Here is a 20,228-nt window from a genome sequence, read left to right on the forward strand (position 1 = left end):
GTTTTGCTTGTCTATTCTTCATCCATAAATTATATTCTTCTGATTTCCGCTCCAACCGTGGTTCCCATTTCTTCCTTTTGTTTTTAAGTATTTTTACATTCACAGTTACTCTTTACCACTTTTGAATGCCATATTTTAAGGAAATAATAGGCGTATATATATTAACGAGATTTCATGTAGCAAACTGTCTTTGTTAATTGTGTGTTATTGTCGTTAACAGCACATTGATGTATATTTATTAAATTAGACTTGAATGAAAATATCATGATATGTTTATAGTGAAGTAATAAATCGACAAATGATGAGACCCAATTAGTTCCAATGGGAAGATCGACTTTTGATACAGTGCAACACAAAGTGAATTCTAACATTTTAAAAACATTTTTCGGTGTATTTAGAAATACATAAATATAAAATACAAAGATACTAATCACATATTACAAATTGTTGTGTGGTGTACATCAGTTTCAAGAATCAACATGAGTTTAAGTTGTTTATATACCAGTGTTTCTTAACTGTATGTCATTGGTTTTACTTGTTGTAAGAGATACTTCCTTTGCCAGTGTTTCATTAGAACCTACATTTTATGTTTATTTTATCGAATAAAATATATGTGTGTTTTGATCAAGGAAGAAAAACCGGTTTTTTTTTCTATTATTGCTGTTGCTGACATACTATATATGTACGAAAAATTAGAGATCATCGACCGACGAAACGGAATTTTAACATACTATCATCATACTTCTACTACTATATATGAATTCATAAAATTTAATGCTAAAACCACATAAATCATCTAAAATACAGTGTTATTATTTGGGACTGTTTCTGATATTGTCTTTAGTGACTGTCCAACGTTGTCGGTGTTGTGGCATCTGTTTCATATTGGAATCGCTGTAACTAGCTTGATTATTTAAATTTGTAGCGTTACTAAGGGATGACTCTAAATAAGGTACATGGTATATTATATTCGAACTTTTTGAATGTAAATGCATAATATTAGCGACTGTTAGTGAATGAGTCTTCATATTTGATTCACTACTAGACTTTATCATGGGATGCTGGGCCAAGTCGGAATCCCGTGTTATTCGTAAACCCTGACCATGACTAGAAGAAGAATGAATACTAAATGATTCGTCCGGATTCAGATTTGAACTGTCATTTCCTAATTCTAGAGTTGATGAATCTGAAATGTGTACAGCAATATTATCATCAGAAGTACTTGACAAACGTGCATGTCTCGTGAGCCTCTTCCTCGGTGACTGTCGTCTGTTGTCGTCTGATATGTCGGAATGATTAGGAAGATTATGGTTTTTGTCGGGAGATTTTACATCTGTAAGACCTATATGACCATTTTCAACTGTCAACATATGAGTGTGACTAGAATTGTCTCCCTTAAGAAGTGGTTCCGATTCAAAACTTTCCTCTTTGACCCTATTCAGCGTAGATGAGTTAGAGTGTGAGCGGCCTATACTATGACATGCTGAATCGGACGGTGAGGGAAGAAAAACATCATCCGACATTTTACAGAAGGAAGGATCTCTTCTCATCGAAATGATTTTCCCATTTTTTATCATTATTATTGATCCATCTCGTCTGATTAGAGAACTGCCTTTGGCCGTTTTTGATGTCAGTTGTCGTATTAATTTGTGCGATGACACTGCAGGCGATGTCACACTGTTTCTACCTAAGCGTAGCGAATGAATAGACTCGTCTGAATTTCTTCGTGAATTTGCTCGGGAACCTCTAAAAGATGAGTGAATCATTGTAGATAACCGTCTGAGAGGACCCGGGGACGAGTCATGTAGTGTATCTACAAAACAAATATCAATAATAGAAGCAATTCTGCAGTTCACCATTTCCCATCTTTCGTTTGCAAGTGATAATAGTTCATGAAGTACTAATTTATAAATGTTCTTAAATGAATCACACAGATATTTTTCACTGAAAAAAAGCAACTGATACTGAAACCTAAGATTTGAATGATTTGTTTATATTTCAAGTACGATTCAGTATACTATAATGATGTCAAGCACTAACTCCTGTGTTTATAAGATATACAGTTAGATCAAAACTACTGAATGAAAGTTGACCTTTTCAGTTATGAATTTCTAAAATCATAATAAAACACAGCAAATTACATTGGATTATATTTACTAGTTAGAATAAATATTTCATAGAATATGAAGAGTATCATGCAATATCAGAAAATAATTACAGAAAAATAAACTCTTCAATCAGGCAACAATAAGTTAGATAAAATGACAAACTAAGATACACTGGACAGTATATAAGAAGTAATTCTAGCACATAAAGCAAGCAGCATTTTTATGGAAAAGTACGTTTGACATTTCATTAGTATCAATTACAGTTGATGTTATTTATTAGTATGCTTAAATGTCTAAAACGTTTCTTTTTAACGATGACTTCACAAATTGTTGATTATCATAATATTTCCAAATAATTATGTCGATTAAATAAAACAATAAAAAGTTCTTTTTTAAATCAGAAGTCGTGTATTCATTTATATTAATAAAAGAAATAATTGAACTCCTGCTGTTTATAATTAAATGATAGAATATGTAATTATAATGCATGAACATGGTACTAAGCGAATACAAATATGTGTGAAAGCTAGCGTCTAAATGACTATTAACTTGAACGGGTTCGAAACAAAATTCGGGTATGCTTTGAGTTTATAACGTATTTAGCTTTATCAGAATGACAGGTCTAAAGAGTGTGTACCTTTATAAACAAAAACGCATTGTCGAGTTAACTGGTTATACAACACATCAATCTCATCTGCGTAAAGAAAAACGAATTAGAGTTATCCCGCTTTGATTAAAATAAAATTGTAAAACAATAAGAAGACTTACTTTTGTCGTAGTTAGAAAGTGAATACATACAAACTTTAAAACAAAAAAAATTATATTTCATGCATCATCATACTTTAACATTGATTGTTAGAACAAAAATATGCAGTATTAATTGAAATATTGTGGTATGCGTATATTGGGTTTATTGCATTCAGTGGCAATACAATAGACGTTGAGTGTATGTACATGGAATACAAATTCATTACTGTACAAAAAGTTCATTTCTGTCTTAATGTGTACAACAGAAAATAAAGGTGATAGATGCCAAGATTTTCATTGTTCAAGCACTTTGTTGCAAGTATTTTATTCCATCAAATGCTAATAAAATCATAAGAACTACATTATTTAAGCAGCTTACTGTATCAGTAACCAAACATAACCAAGAAAAAAGTCAACAAATGATAACAATGGAATAACATACATGTTGAAATCTCTGCTGTTCTACATTTTAAATTATTACATATCATATTTGTATCAATGGTAATAATTAAAACGTGTTCTGTATACTGGTAAACATGATATACATGTCAGTTATTTCATTGCATGCTATTTTCTGTAGATTTACTAGGTAAGGGGTGGTAATTTAATTAAACAGTGTGTAACAAATGTATCATAATTGTTAAATTGTAAAATTTATTAATAAATAGTGCACGTGTTCACCTTCACTTATTTTTATGAAAACAAGAAGCTGTAGATACGAAACTACTACTGAGTCATACGACTCTAATTGATAAAAGAACCAAAATGAATGTAAACACAGACCACAAACAACAATGAATCAGCGCGGACAAAATTCAATCGTGAACACACGCCATGTTAAACTTCCAACTATATTTCTGAACAGGGGAATGATATACATGCAATTTATACGTACACACTAGCATTTTTGGTATTTTCTCGTTGGGATCGTCTGTTTGGCAAATAAAGGATGATATCAGTATACTTAGACAGACACACATATATAATTAAGATTATCTTATCATCATGGTTATACACTTATTTAGTGGTTTACTTTGCCATTATATATATTTTTTTTTAATTTGGTGCATGCAAAGTTGACTTACATGCGGCCCAGCAGAACACTGAAAATATCCTTAGAAAAATTTCATATTTTCACCAAAATAATATTAACTCTTTTATAAACATTTAAAAACCTTATAAATTCTAAATGAATCATTTAAATTACGAAAAGTTTTTATACAAATATTATGAACATACAAGCACTAAAATCATTTACAGGACACTGAAATAAGAATATAAACTATGTGTGTGTTACGATTTCTTATTACTAGAATTAACCCCAATTCCAGCTAAATATAAATGTATAACTCTTTCAAATTATCTCCTAAAGGCAAGTGAAAAACAACAAATAATTATCATACAATACATGTACTTATTTCTAAGACATGTTGTGATAATTACGTAAAATAATTGTTGTTTTCATAACCACGACGTTCATAAGAGTAATCAAGGGAACCAAGTTTGATATAATGACTGAAAAGTGTTTTGTCAGTTCAGTTATACAATAACTTCATTAGTGTTGTCAGAAATTTAAATTCCAATATTTCGAAAAGTCATTTAGGAAGCCCTTTGTACTATATCCAGAATGTATGCAATACATTAAAATACGGACAGAGCGTCAGCAGCGTCCTTTATATGTGTAGCATGTAAAATCAGACCTATGAATGGCTAAAAAAATATTCTGACGGAAAAGACGAAATTTGTCTAAAGGATATACGAAGGTAGACAATTGCGCAAGTGCGGAGACGCTTTGCGACATTGAACTCCGCCCATCATATAGGCATGGCCTAAAATCATATTAACTAAACCAGGACAATAATGATTACAAAAATAACGCTATACATTATAGCATGATAATAACCATTTGAAAGACCGCCGATATTACATATACACGAGAAACTCAGTTCAGTTAATTACGGACAACGTTATTTGTACTGGAAGTAAGATTCCGAGTACTGACCTTTTATACAAGCTGAGCAATAAATAGAAAGTGTTTATAACATTCTAGGTAATAATCCGCAAATTGCCTCGTTTAATATACATTATTATGTAATAAATGTCACTGACGGCGTTAACGGTTATTTAGCGAGATATATAATGTGGTACAATAACATGTGGAATATATTTCTAAACTTATTCTTTAATAGTAAATGAAGAAATTATGCAATATTTAAAAGAAAAATATCACAAAAAAGTAACATTTCCGATCTAGTGAGGTTTGTACTGTATTCGGTTCTTTTTTGTTGTAGGATTTCTTCTTGTGTTGTCTTTTTAGTATTCTCAGAGATGTCTTGACAAAGGATTCCACACCTTTTGTTCCCATTGTATTGGCTCTCCAATCTTCTTTATAATATTTGAAGATACGTCTTCGTACATTTAATCAGTTTTAAAATGTGTATGTGCGAATTCATAACATAATGTATAAAGTTATCCAATGAGCGGCAGATTATACTGCGTATCGGTATTAACTAAAATCACACGGAAGGGAAATAAAGAAAACAGAATTCTGATAATCCGAGGATAACGACTAGACAAAAAAAATAAAGATATGCACACACAAGAAAGAACATGAATTAACACACAAGTAAATGATCAACCTGACCTCCAATAAAACATCCTAAACAAGGGATCTGTCAGCTACTACTCATTAAATAAACCTACGCTTTCCCGCAAAATCAGTAAACAGCAAGTGGTTGTCTGACAGGACCGAAATCTGTAAGCGCGGTATAGGACAACTATCTGAGGCTGCATACCAAATACCAAGTGGTTATGATCAGCAGTTCCTGAGAAAAATGTTACAAAAGTTCTGGTTACGGTCGGAATGACAGACAGAACTTAAAGAGTACACCTCCTGTCCTACGAAGCAGGGGTATAAATATTCGAATTGAACAATGTCTGGTACACTTGGTATACAGAAATACCAACTTAATGAAACGAATTCCTAAGGATCAAATGGTGTCTCAAATGTTGCAATCTGACCAAGTGCAACAAATACTTTAATTTTCTTACAAACAAATATTTGTCATAGAAGTTATAAAACCCGGCGATCGACAGTTCAAAATAACCTTCACAGACATTCCTATAGTAAATGTAACCCAGCTGTTACACAAAGGGTTCTTCTGTTATGACACAGAACTAATGGTTAAAACAAGTAACTTTATAGTAAACACTCCACATAACCGATTTATGATGATGGCAAGAAGCTTTTATCTTTGCCTTTAATCATTTTTACATCATTTTTCATTTTGCCAGAGCCAACAAAGATAAATAATGACATTGTGCTTAGGTCATTTTACTGATAAGTTCAAAATTAAAGTACCAGTACGGAGGCAGAGCTCTGTCGGGATAATTCAATTTTCGTGCCCAGAAAAAATCGAATTGGCGTCGAAATTGTGCTGAAATACATTATACGAAATTCGATAAGAAATCTACCTACGTCGTTCTTTAGTGGCATTACACCCACATTGCCGTTGGTACCATTTGAGAATGAAACATTTCTAACGCCAAGATATTGCTGATATGAAATAATATTTTGTCAAAGCTTTTGGTATACTACAATATGAAACCGAACGTTAGTATCCTGTACAGTTTTTACCATGTGAGACGTATATCTTATCGTTAAACGGCTGATTTCATGCTAAAAATGTTCCGCCTTAAATTAACGACAAAATAAAATAAAACGATGTCTTTGTAGAAATACTTAGAAAAAGCAAATAAATGCAATATGAGTTCGGTGTTCTTGTTTAACAAGTATGTTGTTCATAGTTTTATGGAGCTTTGTTTACTGGTCATTTCTCTTCAATTACGACAGTCCTCTTATCAAGCTTCTATTTGGTAAGAAATGAACTGTACATTTACGCATAAAATTTTGAATAGAAATAAATGTCCAGTAATGAAAGGATAGAAAACGCTTTTGATTATAAAGTTTATTAGTAAGACTCGACTGGATGGAATTTTTGTGTGGGAACTCGACAGTTCTACCTATAATGCCTTTAAAAACAGGAATAACCAGAATATTGATAGTTTTATGTATTGAAATTGTAAACTTATAATTTAAGTACAATAAAACAGACAGAGGTAAGGTGTTTTATCTTTTAAGCTGTAATTTATACTCGACAGGTTTATCTGAAAACCATAATCTATAACTATAAAACATCGTCTGATATAAACTGTAAGTTTACACGAAAAAGAATATTATCTAAAATGTTATTTTTCTGCTTAGTAATTTACGCAGCATCAAATCAACGTGTTTGGAGATTTTCTATTCATACCTTGGTGAGATATTTATGAAATATAAATGAGGACGAGGGATTGAAACAGTTAGAAATAAAGTATATGTACATAATGTCAATTCAATTCAAAAATTATACCCGTCTACTTTGAACATTGGAAATTCAATAATTAGCAAAAATGGGCATGTGCTACTTTTCACATTTTAGTACTATTGAAAAATTATTAAATTCAGCTCGTTTGTCCCAACGTATTTAATCTAAATTTATCAGTATGCACTCTTTAGGGGAGGCATTATTATATTGAGCAAGTTGCAAAATAACCAGAAAAAAAACCAGGTATCACATGAAAATATAGTTACTGGTAAAGTATCTTCACAATCACCATGGTGATACCTGAGTTAATCATACATCGAATCAATCTTCACGATCACCATGGTGATATCTGAGTTAACCATACAGCGAATCAATCTTCACGATCACCATGGTGATATCTGAGTTAATCATACAGAGAATCAATCTTCACGATCACCATGGTGATATCTGAGTTAACCCTACAACGAACCAATCTTCACGATCTCCATGGTGTTATCTGAGTTAACCATACAGCGAATCAATCTTCACGATCACCATGGTGTCACCTAAGTCAACCGTACAGCGAGTCAATCTTCCCAATCACCATGGTGATATCTGAGTTAACCATACAGTCAATCAATCTTCCCAATCACCATGGTGATATCTGACTTAACCATACAGCTAATCAATCTTTCCAATCACCATGGTGATATCTGAGATAACCATACAGCCAATCAATCTCCCCAATCATCATGGTGATATCTGAGTTAACCATACAACCAATAAATCTTCACGATCACCATGGTGATATCTGAGGTAACCATACAGCGAGTCAATCTTTCCAATCACCACGGTGATATCTGAGTTAACTATACAGCGAGTCAATCTTCCCAATCACCATGGTGATATCTGAGTTAACCATACAGCCAATAAATATCCACGATCACCATGGTGATATCTGAGTTAACCATACAGCGAGTCAATCTTCCGAATCACCATGGTGATATCTGAGTTAACCATACAGCGAATCAACTTAAGAAAATGACATATTGATCAAATTTGGATAAATATCAAGTCTATCATTTAAATGAAGGATTGTCATACACTATGTCTTTTCTATAATGATTAATATCTACAGTAAAAGAGGAGAGCGGACATGCGAGTCAAGTACAGATCTACACAGAGTTAAACCGAACGTCCCCGTCACTATTTTAAGTTTCATTTTGTAAGACACACTATCTTATACGGTAATAAAAGACGAATACTATTATAAATTTTCTTGCTTTTGAGGTCTATGATATGACCAAAACGAAACAATGCGATTTAATGTAAAAAGGAAAAGTCAATTAAAACAATTCTCCTCCTAAGTATACTAGCATTTACTCATTAGTGTAACACATTTCTTGTAATTGAAATAGACATCTAAGTCTTATTAAACCAAAGCAGCCATTTCATGCTCCAAGTCATTTACATCTAAATGGTGCATATTTATATCTTTTCTCCTAGATAAAACTAAACCCTTCCTTGTATCAGAGCCTTTAAATTGTACATAGTTCCATCCTTAATTATTGGTTTGCAATGGTCTCTGATTGCATACTGGTATTCAGTATTTGAAGATATGTTTATGGAGTCGACAGATAGGAGCCTTTCTTATCGTATGTTCAGTACATCTTTGTAACTCATCAACACTAAAACTTAATGACGTACGTCAATATGATGTAAGCTATAAATAAATCATCATCATTTAGTAATTAGGCAACTGTCTATACTTCGTTCTAATTTTGAGTTTTTCATTAGCTCAATATTTGCCAACATTTTTTTTAATGTTGACAGGTATGTATGTTTTATCTATTCTAACTGACTAAGAAAAAATGTATGAAAGATTCTTTTAGCATTGAATACTGAAAATCTACAATTAAATTCAGTTGTAATTAATGGGTGTATTTTAGTTTGATATATGCAAATTTTACACATGAAAGTCACATTTGCCTTTTGCTACCTAACCATTTATATTTTCTCTCATACACGGGCGACATTTGACATAGAAAAAAAACATGTCTGTAAGAGACTCAGAAATCACCATATGAAAACCTCCATTCAAAAAAAGTTCAAAAGTAGAACTTTCAATATTTTTGTCTGGTACTTATAATACAAGACAGCAAAACAACTCTAAAGATTACAGTTTTCTGAATACAAGGTAAACATTTTTAAGGCAGCATTAAATATTATGATTATTCTGTTCTCTTCCCATATGATTGATTGATTGTTGGGGTTTAACGCCCGAACTGCAATATTTCAGCTATATTCAGGCGATGAACATAAAAGGGATGATAAAATGAACATGAAATGATGATGATGATGAAATGAAAAAGGGATGGGACACAAGGATAATAGGGTCGACAAATTTTGATTGCTGCTGGAAATAGGGAGGGATGGGTAAGGTCGGGCAATTAAACCTCATGTGGCGGAGCGCTAAAGTTCCTACTCCTATCGAATACCACAGCAGGGTTCTTTAATGTGCGAGGAACGTGGCATATTTCCCAACGCGGTGCACCACTATGGTTTGCGGTCAGGTTTTTCCGTATTATAGCCTGACGACCACAGCATGTAACATGTAGGGTTGCCCAATACCACCATCTGAGGCACACATCCCAGTTGCTCTGTGGGCAGAGCGCCCTAGCCGCCGGCTAGAGTTCTGAGCACTATTAAGTCGCCTTTTAGGACAAGCTTAGTGCTGCTGTGGGCCTCTCCTCTTTTAACAACCGGACCCGCACGGGGCGTTCTCTTCCTGTAACAAGTCCTGTTTTATGTTTGATATCCATAAAGATGGCCACAAGTCTGTATAATGATGAGGTATGTTAGGGTCCAAAATAAATCTGACAATCTATATGTATATTACAGTACCAGAGAAGCTGATACAACAATGGTCCTGAATTGGTAAAGGCTTTTTAAACGACAAGGTGAGTTAAATCTAGGTTTTGAAGCGCGCAAAACCCCCTTTTCCATTGCGGTGTGAATATACCGGTAGTGATTTGCATACTATAGTCTATAGTGTCATAATCGGTAAATCAGTGGTCATATCAGTATAAAGAATAATTTACAAAAGCAACCGTTACTCATTTTTTTAAAAAGAAACGGAGATTTTTTCAACCAAGAACTGAAATTTTAATTTGGTAAGAGATCTTTGGGACGCATTTCCTCATACTCCTGATTCAGGAGTCTGTTGCACAGATAATTATCGCGTTCAAGGAAATTAGAGTAGTTAGTACTTGGTTTAGCGTAGCGTAGAAAGCAGACCTAGAAATTCGGAAGAGGCGGCTTGATTTTGAAGTAATTATCCTGATAAGAAATGTAAGAACCAACTTCAGGCGTGACATAACCCCACATTTCAACTGCTTCAACAAAACAGGAAGTGATATCAAAATAATATTTGTAAAGATCAACAGGATAACACATACGAAATCAGAAACAAAGCATCTCTGTAGAATAAAGTACAAATCCATTAAGTTATATCGTTTCCTAGAATCTATTTCCCGATTTCTGTTTAGCAAATCATATGATTGATACAACCCAATAATTAAATACTGCTATTAAATACAAATATAAAAATAGAATTAAATTTGTGCCAAAAATGTCGTGTTTCTGTTTTTAAATTAACATTTGAAGCAAGTTTTATTACCATTGCATAATTTGACAGGGCGAGTTCGTGATAATTTGAAGAAAGTTCTGCTTTCACTAATATGTACCACCTACAAACTTGAAATAATTCACGTATTGTATTTCTATAATTCCGTCTGATATATAGGTTTCATGTTTGTTTCATTTTATATCAATCAGGCAACGATTGATGAATAGTTATGATAAGCGACAATCCTATATCTTTAAAAAAAAAAAAAAAAAAAAAGGTAAAAACAAGTGCGAAAAACAGACTGGTACAGGAATTGCAATTAGGAAGTTTACTTAGTGGGTGCATCTCTTTTAAAGCATAACCGATTAAGTAGTATAATAATTGTGTCTGAACGGCAAAGTAGTTCGAATGCGTCTTAGAACATTGTCTAATGCCATGGGAAACATGACCTGTACGGAAGTCTAATGCCATCGACGAAGCATTTTTTCTATAGAAGTATAATGCCATCGAGGAACCATTCCCTGTATGGAAATCCAATGTAATAAAAGAAACATTCCCTGTATGGCAGTCTATTGTAATAAAAGGAACATTCCCTGTATGGCAGTCTATTGTAATAAAAGAAACATTCCCTGTATGGCTGTCTATTGTAATAAAAGAAACATTCCTTGAATGGCAGACTATTGTGGTAAAGGAAACATTCCTTGTATGGAAGTCTAATGTAATAAAAGAAACATTCCCTGTATGGCTGTCTAATGTAATAAAAGAAACATTCCTTGTATGGAAGTCTAATGTAATAAAAGAAACATTCCCTGTATGACAGTCTATTGTAATAAAAGAAACATTCCCTGTATGGCTGTCTATTGTAATAAAAGAAATACTCCCTGAAAGGAAGTCTATTGTAGTAAACGAAACAGACCCTGTATGGAGGTTACAAACCACCAATTCAACCAATGAGCATTTGGAACGTACGCAAAAATAGTCCTACGCAGAAATTACCCCTGTTCCTCATAGTGCTGTGAAAAAAGTTCTCATCTTATTTAAAAAATTTAAACATTTTCTGAAAGGAAAAACCTTTCTGTACATTTTATAGGTGCATTTTGCTTCTTGTGATGTGAAGCCTAATCTCCATAATGAATTTTAAATATACCCCTATCTTGTGAAAACACTGGGATTTCCCATGCTATTTATAGACCCTTCACTTCCGGTGACCAGTACTGCACTGCAAGTCTGCTAACCCCACATGCCATTCTGAGGATTGTGAGCTGACATATGTAGAATCATGCTGATATATAGTCCTCTGCAGGTTAAAGTTAAGGTAAAGTCCAGAGAAGCCATTGGATATTGTGAAATTAGCATAGAAGCCTATGGGAAGTGGAATTAGTGGTTTTTAACCTGGAAGTCTAATGCTAATTGTCGTCGGTGAAACATTCCCTGTATGAGAATCTAAAGATATCGAAAAAAAACATTCCCTGTACGAGTTTAATGTCATCGAAGAAACATTCACTTTAAGGAAAACTTTTCTTAAGTATATTTTTTCTAACCGTTAAAGGTTTGAAAGAAAAAATGTAAACGAAGTCGAACATGGTTTAAAAAATGTTCACATAAATAACTTTTAATCGGTCAAAATGTCATTTTTATTAAAAAAAAACAAAAAAAAAAACAATGTGAAGTATTCAAAATCATCTAAATGAAATGTATTTATGATAAAGATCTACACACACAGTAAATGAGAAAATATTGCAAACATTTTTTAGATATAAAACAATTTAAACAAATGTACAGGAAATATTAGGCTTAAAAAGAATGGGTGGAGCAGATAAAAAAAGTTATTCTATATCTTATGTATATTTATCATCTTGAGATAAGTCTGTGTTACTTTTCACGTAAAGGCGGTATTTGTTCAAAAAGTCATGCATGTCATCTTTGAACTGCAAGTAATTTTATACTTCTCTATTCGATCTTTCGATTAGATAAAACCAGAATTAATATTCTTAATGCTAGTGCCAAGAAAGAAAGAGGAAGGTGATAAACATCTTGTATCGAATTTCCATACCATTGATTATATTATTAAATAATATTTTTACATACATCAATGATTTCAAACTGGCTTTATTTTTTTTTTAATTTAAGTTGTGTTTTGTTACTGCAGAAGAATATTTCCACTGCTGAGTGGTCTATAATGACAAAGTTATTAATTTTAAATAAAACTGGATTACTCAAAAACAGCTTCCTATTTCCTAAACTTGTTCTGTATAAGTTACATTTGTAAATGTGATATTATCTGAAGTTTTTCCATGTCATTTGTTTGATTTGATAAACTAAGAAATCATGTTAATCAGACTTTATGTAACAGGTACCAACAGCCAAACAGATATACATGTAATATACATATTTATACACAAATAAGTACAAGGCACTTATAAGTTAGAAGAAATGGTTTTAAATTGAACAATTCGAATTCAATAAATGAAAAAAAAATGTAAAGCGTATTATTTTGAAGTTTATTCAGTGGTAAGCAGGTTTTCTTATCGAAACGGAAATCGGAAAAACAGAATATCTTACAAAACAGTGGATATATTGTAAAAGTTTAACAAAATACTGAATCGAAAACAGTAAGAACAGTCAAATTTTATTAATATGATAAAGGTGGCGTAAAGACAACTACACGTCACTGCGATGTTAAAGACTTATCTCACTATGAGAGGAATATACAATTAACCGATAATCTAAACCATCTCTCATGCCAGAACACTATGCGCTGCATGACTGCGCAAAATAAAAAAAATACCAAAAGGATAACAAAAGATAAGGTTTTGCCTGACACTTACATAATCTTAATGAGGCTTCATTAAAGTCACAGTTGCACCAGAGATGAAGTACTATCTGTTTAAAGGATTGGGTACGGCAACAGATACGGTGAGGTTATATCTTTAATTAACAGGGTATCATAGGGAATAAATAAAATATATGTTTGATTTGATAAACTAAGAAATCATGTTAATCAGACTTTATGTAACAGATATACATGTAATATACGTATTTATACACAAATAAGTACAAGGCACTTATAAGTTAGAAGAAATGGTTTTAAATTGAACAATTCGAATCCAATAAATGAAAAAAAATGTAAAGCGTATTATTTTGAAGTTTATTCAGTGGTAAGCAGGTTTTCTTATCGAAACGGAAATCGGAAAAACAGAATATCTTACAAAACAGTGGATATATTGTAAAAGTTTAACAAAATACTGAATCGAAAACAGTAAGAACAGTCAAATTTTATTAATATGATAAAGGTGGCGTAAAGACAACTACGTCACTGCGATGTTAAAGACTTATCTCACTATGAGAGGAATATACAATTAACCGATAATCTAAACCATCTCTCATGCCAGAACACTATGCGCTGCATGACTGCGCAAAATAAAAAAAATACCAAAAGGATAACAAAAGATAAGGTTTTGCCTGACACTTACATAATCTTAATGAGGCTTCATTAAAGTCACAGTTGCACCAGAGATGAAGTACTATCTGTTTAAAGGATTGGGTACGGCAACAGATACGGTGAGGTTATATCTTTAATTAACAGAGTATCATAGGGAATAAATAAAATATATTGGATGAAAATAATTCACGTGACTCGGTGTGTTTTGTTTTTCTCCAAAAGCCTGGGGTACCTTCCCTACCATTTCAACTGGTCCACGATCCAAGCCTTTAATAGAGGTTGAGCTAAATTAAAACTAATACAATCAGTTCAAGTTTCCTAATTTGCTGTTTTCTGGTGTGTTATCGCTTTAGACGTCGTTATCGTTTTGAGCCTGGCCATTTAATACAAGCCACACACTTGTATATATTATTCTTATTCAAATTTCAATAGTATTATTTTTGAAAGGTTCATATTTACTTTGTTAAAAAATACAAAAGTACCAATTTTACAAAATTAAAATAAAAATTAAAAACTGCAAAAGTATCAATTTTACACTTTGTTTTAAAGTTAAAATGCAAAAGTACCAATTTTAAAATATTTATAAAAAAAAAATAAAAATACAAAAGTGCCAATTTTACAAAATTTCATGTAAACGTGTTTCAAGAAGTAACCCCTCATGAGCAGCACTAAAAACAAACACAAGGTAAGAACTAAATCCTACAACACTGTGTATAAGTTTTCAAATACAATCACAGGGTAAGAACTAAATAATACAACACTGTGTATAAGTTCTCAAATACAAATACAGGGTAGAAACTAAATCCTAAAACATTGTGTATAAGTTCTAAAATACAAAACAGAAAGTCAAATTTAGCACCAAAAATGTATACCATTTACAATACAAGGAAGTAAGCTTTTAAATTCAGAAAACCTCGAAAGAGTTTAATGCGACATTCTAAATATATTAAGTATAAGTCTTTCTTAATATCAGACAAGATTAAGATCATTTCAAAACCCTAAAGAGAAGTAACCAACCACATAACCAGTCTTAGTCATGTGGTTTTTGCATTGAAAGATATAAAACATAAATATTGGATATAAATTTACATTTTGCTAAGATATCATTCTTGCTTTGAATATTTCAATTAAAAGTGAAATGGAATCAATGGTTTTCAGAGAGGACAAATGTAGGTATATTGTACGTTGTATGTAGAGAAAAAAAAAGAATGTTTATTCAGTGGGTGTATCACTTCTACCATCAGCAGTGTCTGAATTGTATAAGGACTTAACAATGTAAAGGTTGAAGCAACGGCACCATGTATACATGGATAACTGGTTTGTTACATTAAGTTACAACACTTCAGAGAAAAAATATCATTAATTTTTTACTTTATCCAGAAGCGTTCCCAACGGTAATTTTATTGTCGTTGTTCTGTCTGGTGGTGGTTGTTAGAAGTTTAGACATACCATAAAGTCAAATATTATAAATTCAAATGAAGTTCTTATTGAAATAAGACAATGAAAACATCAAGGCAAGCACTAGTTATCACTTTCCTAATTTCCTGTCAGTTCCTTGGGGAAATTTACTATTCAATGAAAAACAGTGGGTGTTTCGCTCAAGACAAATGATTTTATGCATATTCCAAGACATATCCCCTTATTTGTACTTATCAGTGCTTCTGTATTTTATATTCTTATTGGTCAATGTGATGAAACAAGACTGCCCGTTTATCAGAGTAACAAAACGTTGCAAATCCTGTATTTACATTGATCAGAGTTTGTGAGTTATACATGCACATACATGTTTATGATATGTATATGCTCGGAGATTGGGAGTCTGGGGTTATATGTATTCATGTTTATGATAAATATACATTGTATGATTTGGGGTTATGCATTCATGTATATGATAGGAATTTACATTCAATCATAAATCCAAAATAGAGAATACATATCAATACCCTTCATGTACGCAAAACCATGTTTCATAGTTAGCAATTTATATGGAATAGATAGCTCAATAACTTTTTACGAAGAGTATCATAGTAAAGAAAGATGTTTATAATGATATATTATCAATGTAATTTGGTAAATTAAACTGTTTGTTTCATGACTTTTATTACGCAAAAAAATACTTGTTTGGGATCAATTTTCCAGCTGTAAGTCTTTAATGTGCATGTTTTGTTTTTTGTGTTTTATTATTATTATCATTATTATTCGTTTTGACTTTACAATATTGCAATAGCAGAAGATTGAACTAGTAGTAAGATGATTTCAATGCTAACATTACAATGTCCGACCCCCGTGGGGTTGATTACGTTTTAGTTTGAGAAATCCTAAAAATATCAAAAACGATAAAAATGAGATTATTTTGCAATAAAGCGGAAATTAGATAGTGAAATAGTAACGTTTTCCATTAATGATGTAGCAACATGAAAAAAAACACATTAAATGTCGGCTTGCGTGTTGTCTTCGTTAATTTAGTTGTGGCCTGTTTGAAATGAGGTTTTAAGATACCTGTAGATTGGCTATAGTGGCAGATACTTCATTTCTTATTTCCAAAACATATGATCAGTTGAAATGATCTTATTAATACCGATACTTAAGGCCAGCACACGGAATCAACATTCCATAGGAAGGCATGTCATCCACCTCATACTCGGGCATGTTTATAAACTGATTCAAACCCAGCTTGTTTTCACTCTTTAACTATTTCAAAGTCTTCAGTAGAATTCGACAGGGTCGATTCAACGACTTCCCTTACTCAAAGCGTGACTCAAGGCAAGCACGCTACCCCCAGACAATGCTTCATAACCAAAGATATGTGCTGTATATGTTATAAATCTAATGAAGGAGTACGAACAATTTAACAACATAAAATCTTAAATTTTCGATGAAATATCATTTCTTTACAGATAGGTTTCTAAGTCTATATTTATCAATATGTTTCAAAACATATATTTTCATATAATTCTCATGATGAACTGAAAAAAACATATAACAAACATATGTTCTAGGTCTGTCTCAAAACGTATAAAAAACGATGAAATATTTCTTTTAAAATTAACTGCAACACCATTATCAGATTTCTCCATAACCAAATGGAAATTACATAAATCTGGTACAAAATTCCTTACAATGTTTGATATTGGTATTCAACAGAAAATATTATCATATAATGAAGACGTGTTTATCGTGCCTGGTCTGGTGTAAATGTATAAAATAAATTACTTTCTTTTGTTTTATTTGTTACTTCGTTTTGTTTTTCTTTTGTTTTTTTGTGGGGGAGGGGTGTTTTGCGACATTGTTTGTGAATGTTGTCTTTGTATTGTCTTTTTTTATTGTTATTTTGTTTTGTTTTGTTTTGTTTTGTTGTTTATCGTTCTTTATAATCTATGTTTTTTGTACCATTTATGGTTTGTCTGGTTTTGTTAATTGCCTTTTAATTTTTGGTTTGGTTTTTATTATTTGCGAGGGCGTCTTTAACATGTGAATTGAGTTGACAATGAACCTTCATGGATTACCGCATGTATTGTTTTTCATCAGAAATAGGTCATGCAACCATACAGTCGTACATAAACATTTATAACATATAGCACAGTTTGTTGACCGTGGAGTATTCAGAGATAACAAATGACATTCATTGAAGGTTAATGATTCAATATAAACTCTGGTTGTAGCTGTTTGTACACTGTATAAGAATCAAGGCTTGTCGTTGTGTCAACAGGCTTTTATCTTTGTGTGTTACATGTATATAAACATGCTTTGATTATAATTCAAAATATCCAGCATTATTTTAATTAACAATATAATGATATGTTTGTTCAGTAACTATAATTGTCATCAACGTATCTAATTAACTAAGGAACCCTCTTTTGAAAAGGGAATCAATTCATAAAATTACAGTGTATTAGGTACTAACCTTTTGGCAATACATGTACATTGTTGACGAAATCTAATGACATTTCCTGGTATAAAGCTTTCACCTACACATTTTCACAAGTTTGTAAATGTGTTCTTGGTTCCATTTTTTTGTCTATTGTTTTTAAGCTACTAAACGTTTTAACCATTTCAGAACTAATTATTAGAATTACATAAATGTACATGCATAATCAATGAATCCAAAAAGGATTAACATATGTTTAAACAAATTAACATATGTCTAAAAAGAGTCGTGTAGCTCTCAACGACGCAAAGACTGAAATCAAGGGAAGGTATTTAAATTTGAGTTTCTGCTTTTCCCACGGTTTATTCTTTAATCTCAGCCATCCCATGAATGTTGAAACATATCAAAAGAATCCCATAGGAGAAGCAAAAGACGGTTATCTACGATTGATGGAAAAATATATCGGTTAAATATCTAAGTGGGAAATAGGGAATACGAATTGTTAAATTAAATACAGAATTTACCATGATGGGCTTGAATGATCTTTGAGGGATTATCACGATATACAAAACTATGTTTTCCATTTCATATGATATCACATTCATACGAGCACGAAGTAGATGACAACAGTGCTGTGAAAGGAAATAGCGCTCTTTGTCTCCTCTGACACCACTCTTATAACAGCGCTTTGAAAGGAAATAGCGTTATTTGTCTCCTCTGAAACCACTCTGAAACCATCAGTAAAATTACTTACATTTTACATACCGTAAACCTTTTTGTGGATTCGTGATACAATGTAATTAAGGAGAGAAGTATGAAGTCAAACTGCACAGGGACCATTATATAGTTTGGAGTAAGGACCATCAGGCCAATAATATAATGATTGTTTGATTGATGTATTAATGATTGTGTTATTAATATATCGTAGTCATAGAAGACAGAATCATTAATCATGCCAGTGAAGTATAGAGAAATTTATACTACCATACAATGGACATAATCAGCACCAGACGTCAAAAATCAAATAAAAGAAGAGTGAATGAGAGAGAATGTATGTTATGAGGGGGAGGGCAACGTCAAAAGACAAACCATATAAAAACAGGAGACAGTCGTCCTCCAAAAGTCAAGGAACGAACAATTAAACTTCTACATGTTACCACACGGTCTTTAATGATGGACAAAACTTATATTATACAGAAAGCTGCAAAAGGCATCAAAATACATGAAGTGAAACTATTCATAAAAGACGAAAAATTATCTAATTTATAGAAAAATCAGAGACTGAAGTCTTCGAAGTCGCTAATCGTCAAATATTCTATGCCATTAGCTTGCTTTCAACATCCGGGCAAATTAAATGCTCTGACTACTAAACTGAACTCCCAACTACATGCAATCAGTGATTTTCTCAATGTATGGACTTGGTTCAGAATTTCAAAAATCACAAATTAAAGCTGAAACTTGTAGGTTGATTGATAATTCATTTTCTTTTCCATTTCACATCTTTTGACATATCGTACATTTGTACATTTCTAGTAAAATAAGTGTATTCCTTTTTCGAAAATAATTTATACCTGATATTTTCAAAGCTCATGTCGGTTTTAAGAGCTCATTAGGCCTTGTGTTCTAATGTTTTGTTTTTTTTATGTACCGACATTACTTTTGAACTTTAAACTGTGTTGAGTAACACAACAGTTCGGCTAAGATCGACAAACTTCAAGCGAAGTTGCGATATGCTCTATTTAAAATTGGGTGACTTCGAAACTGTGATGACCCGAGTGTTTTTCAATCAAAACAACTCGGAGACTAAGCGTTTCTAAGCTGTATTATAGAAAGTTTAATGCTAACTGATCATTTCATCTTTTGATGTGAACTTCCCGCTCTCATACAAGTAAAAAACACATGTAGAACACATATACACGAATAGTATTTTAGAGGTACATTTCGATCTAGTATGATGCTAGAATTGATACTAAATTACTACTTTTGTGTCGAAAATTTGACAAATCAACGGGCTTAAGATCTAGACTCGAATTGTTTTCTCTACATCAGAGTTAAAAACTGTTGTATTCAGTGTGTACCTGGCATGATA

At 32.2% G+C, this 20,228-nt stretch overlaps 1 protein-coding gene across 12 annotated transcripts in view; it reads right to left on the bottom strand.

The window, feature by feature from the left end:
- Positions 1–755: 755 nt before the first annotated feature.
- Positions 756–20,228, bottom strand: part of LOC148603881 (uncharacterized) — a 42,411-nt gene continuing 22,938 nt past the window's right edge. For 5 of the 12 annotated variants that reach the window (XM_088553809.1, XM_088553819.1, XM_088553811.1 and 2 more), the window contains 3 exons: positions 3,751–3,786; positions 2,746–2,802; positions 756–1,813 (listed from right to left, as the gene is read on the bottom strand). In XM_088553809.1, coding sequence (XP_088409935.1) covers positions 813–1,813; positions 2,746–2,802; positions 3,751–3,786 — 1,094 coding nt within the window. In that variant the 3' untranslated portion in view covers positions 756–812. Of the gene's footprint in view, positions 1,814–2,745; positions 2,803–2,876; positions 2,910–3,750; positions 3,787–20,228 lie in introns of all 12 variants that reach the window. The other 7 variants (XM_088553818.1, XM_088553820.1, XM_088553822.1 and 4 more) reach the window with 5 other exon arrangements.

This window comes from Perna viridis, chromosome 11, assembly GCF_037379345.1.
Source record: "Perna viridis isolate PV_CMFRI_1.1 ecotype Kerala chromosome 11, ASM3737934v1, whole genome shotgun sequence".
NCBI lineage: Eukaryota > Metazoa > Mollusca > Bivalvia > Mytilida > Mytilidae > Perna > Perna viridis.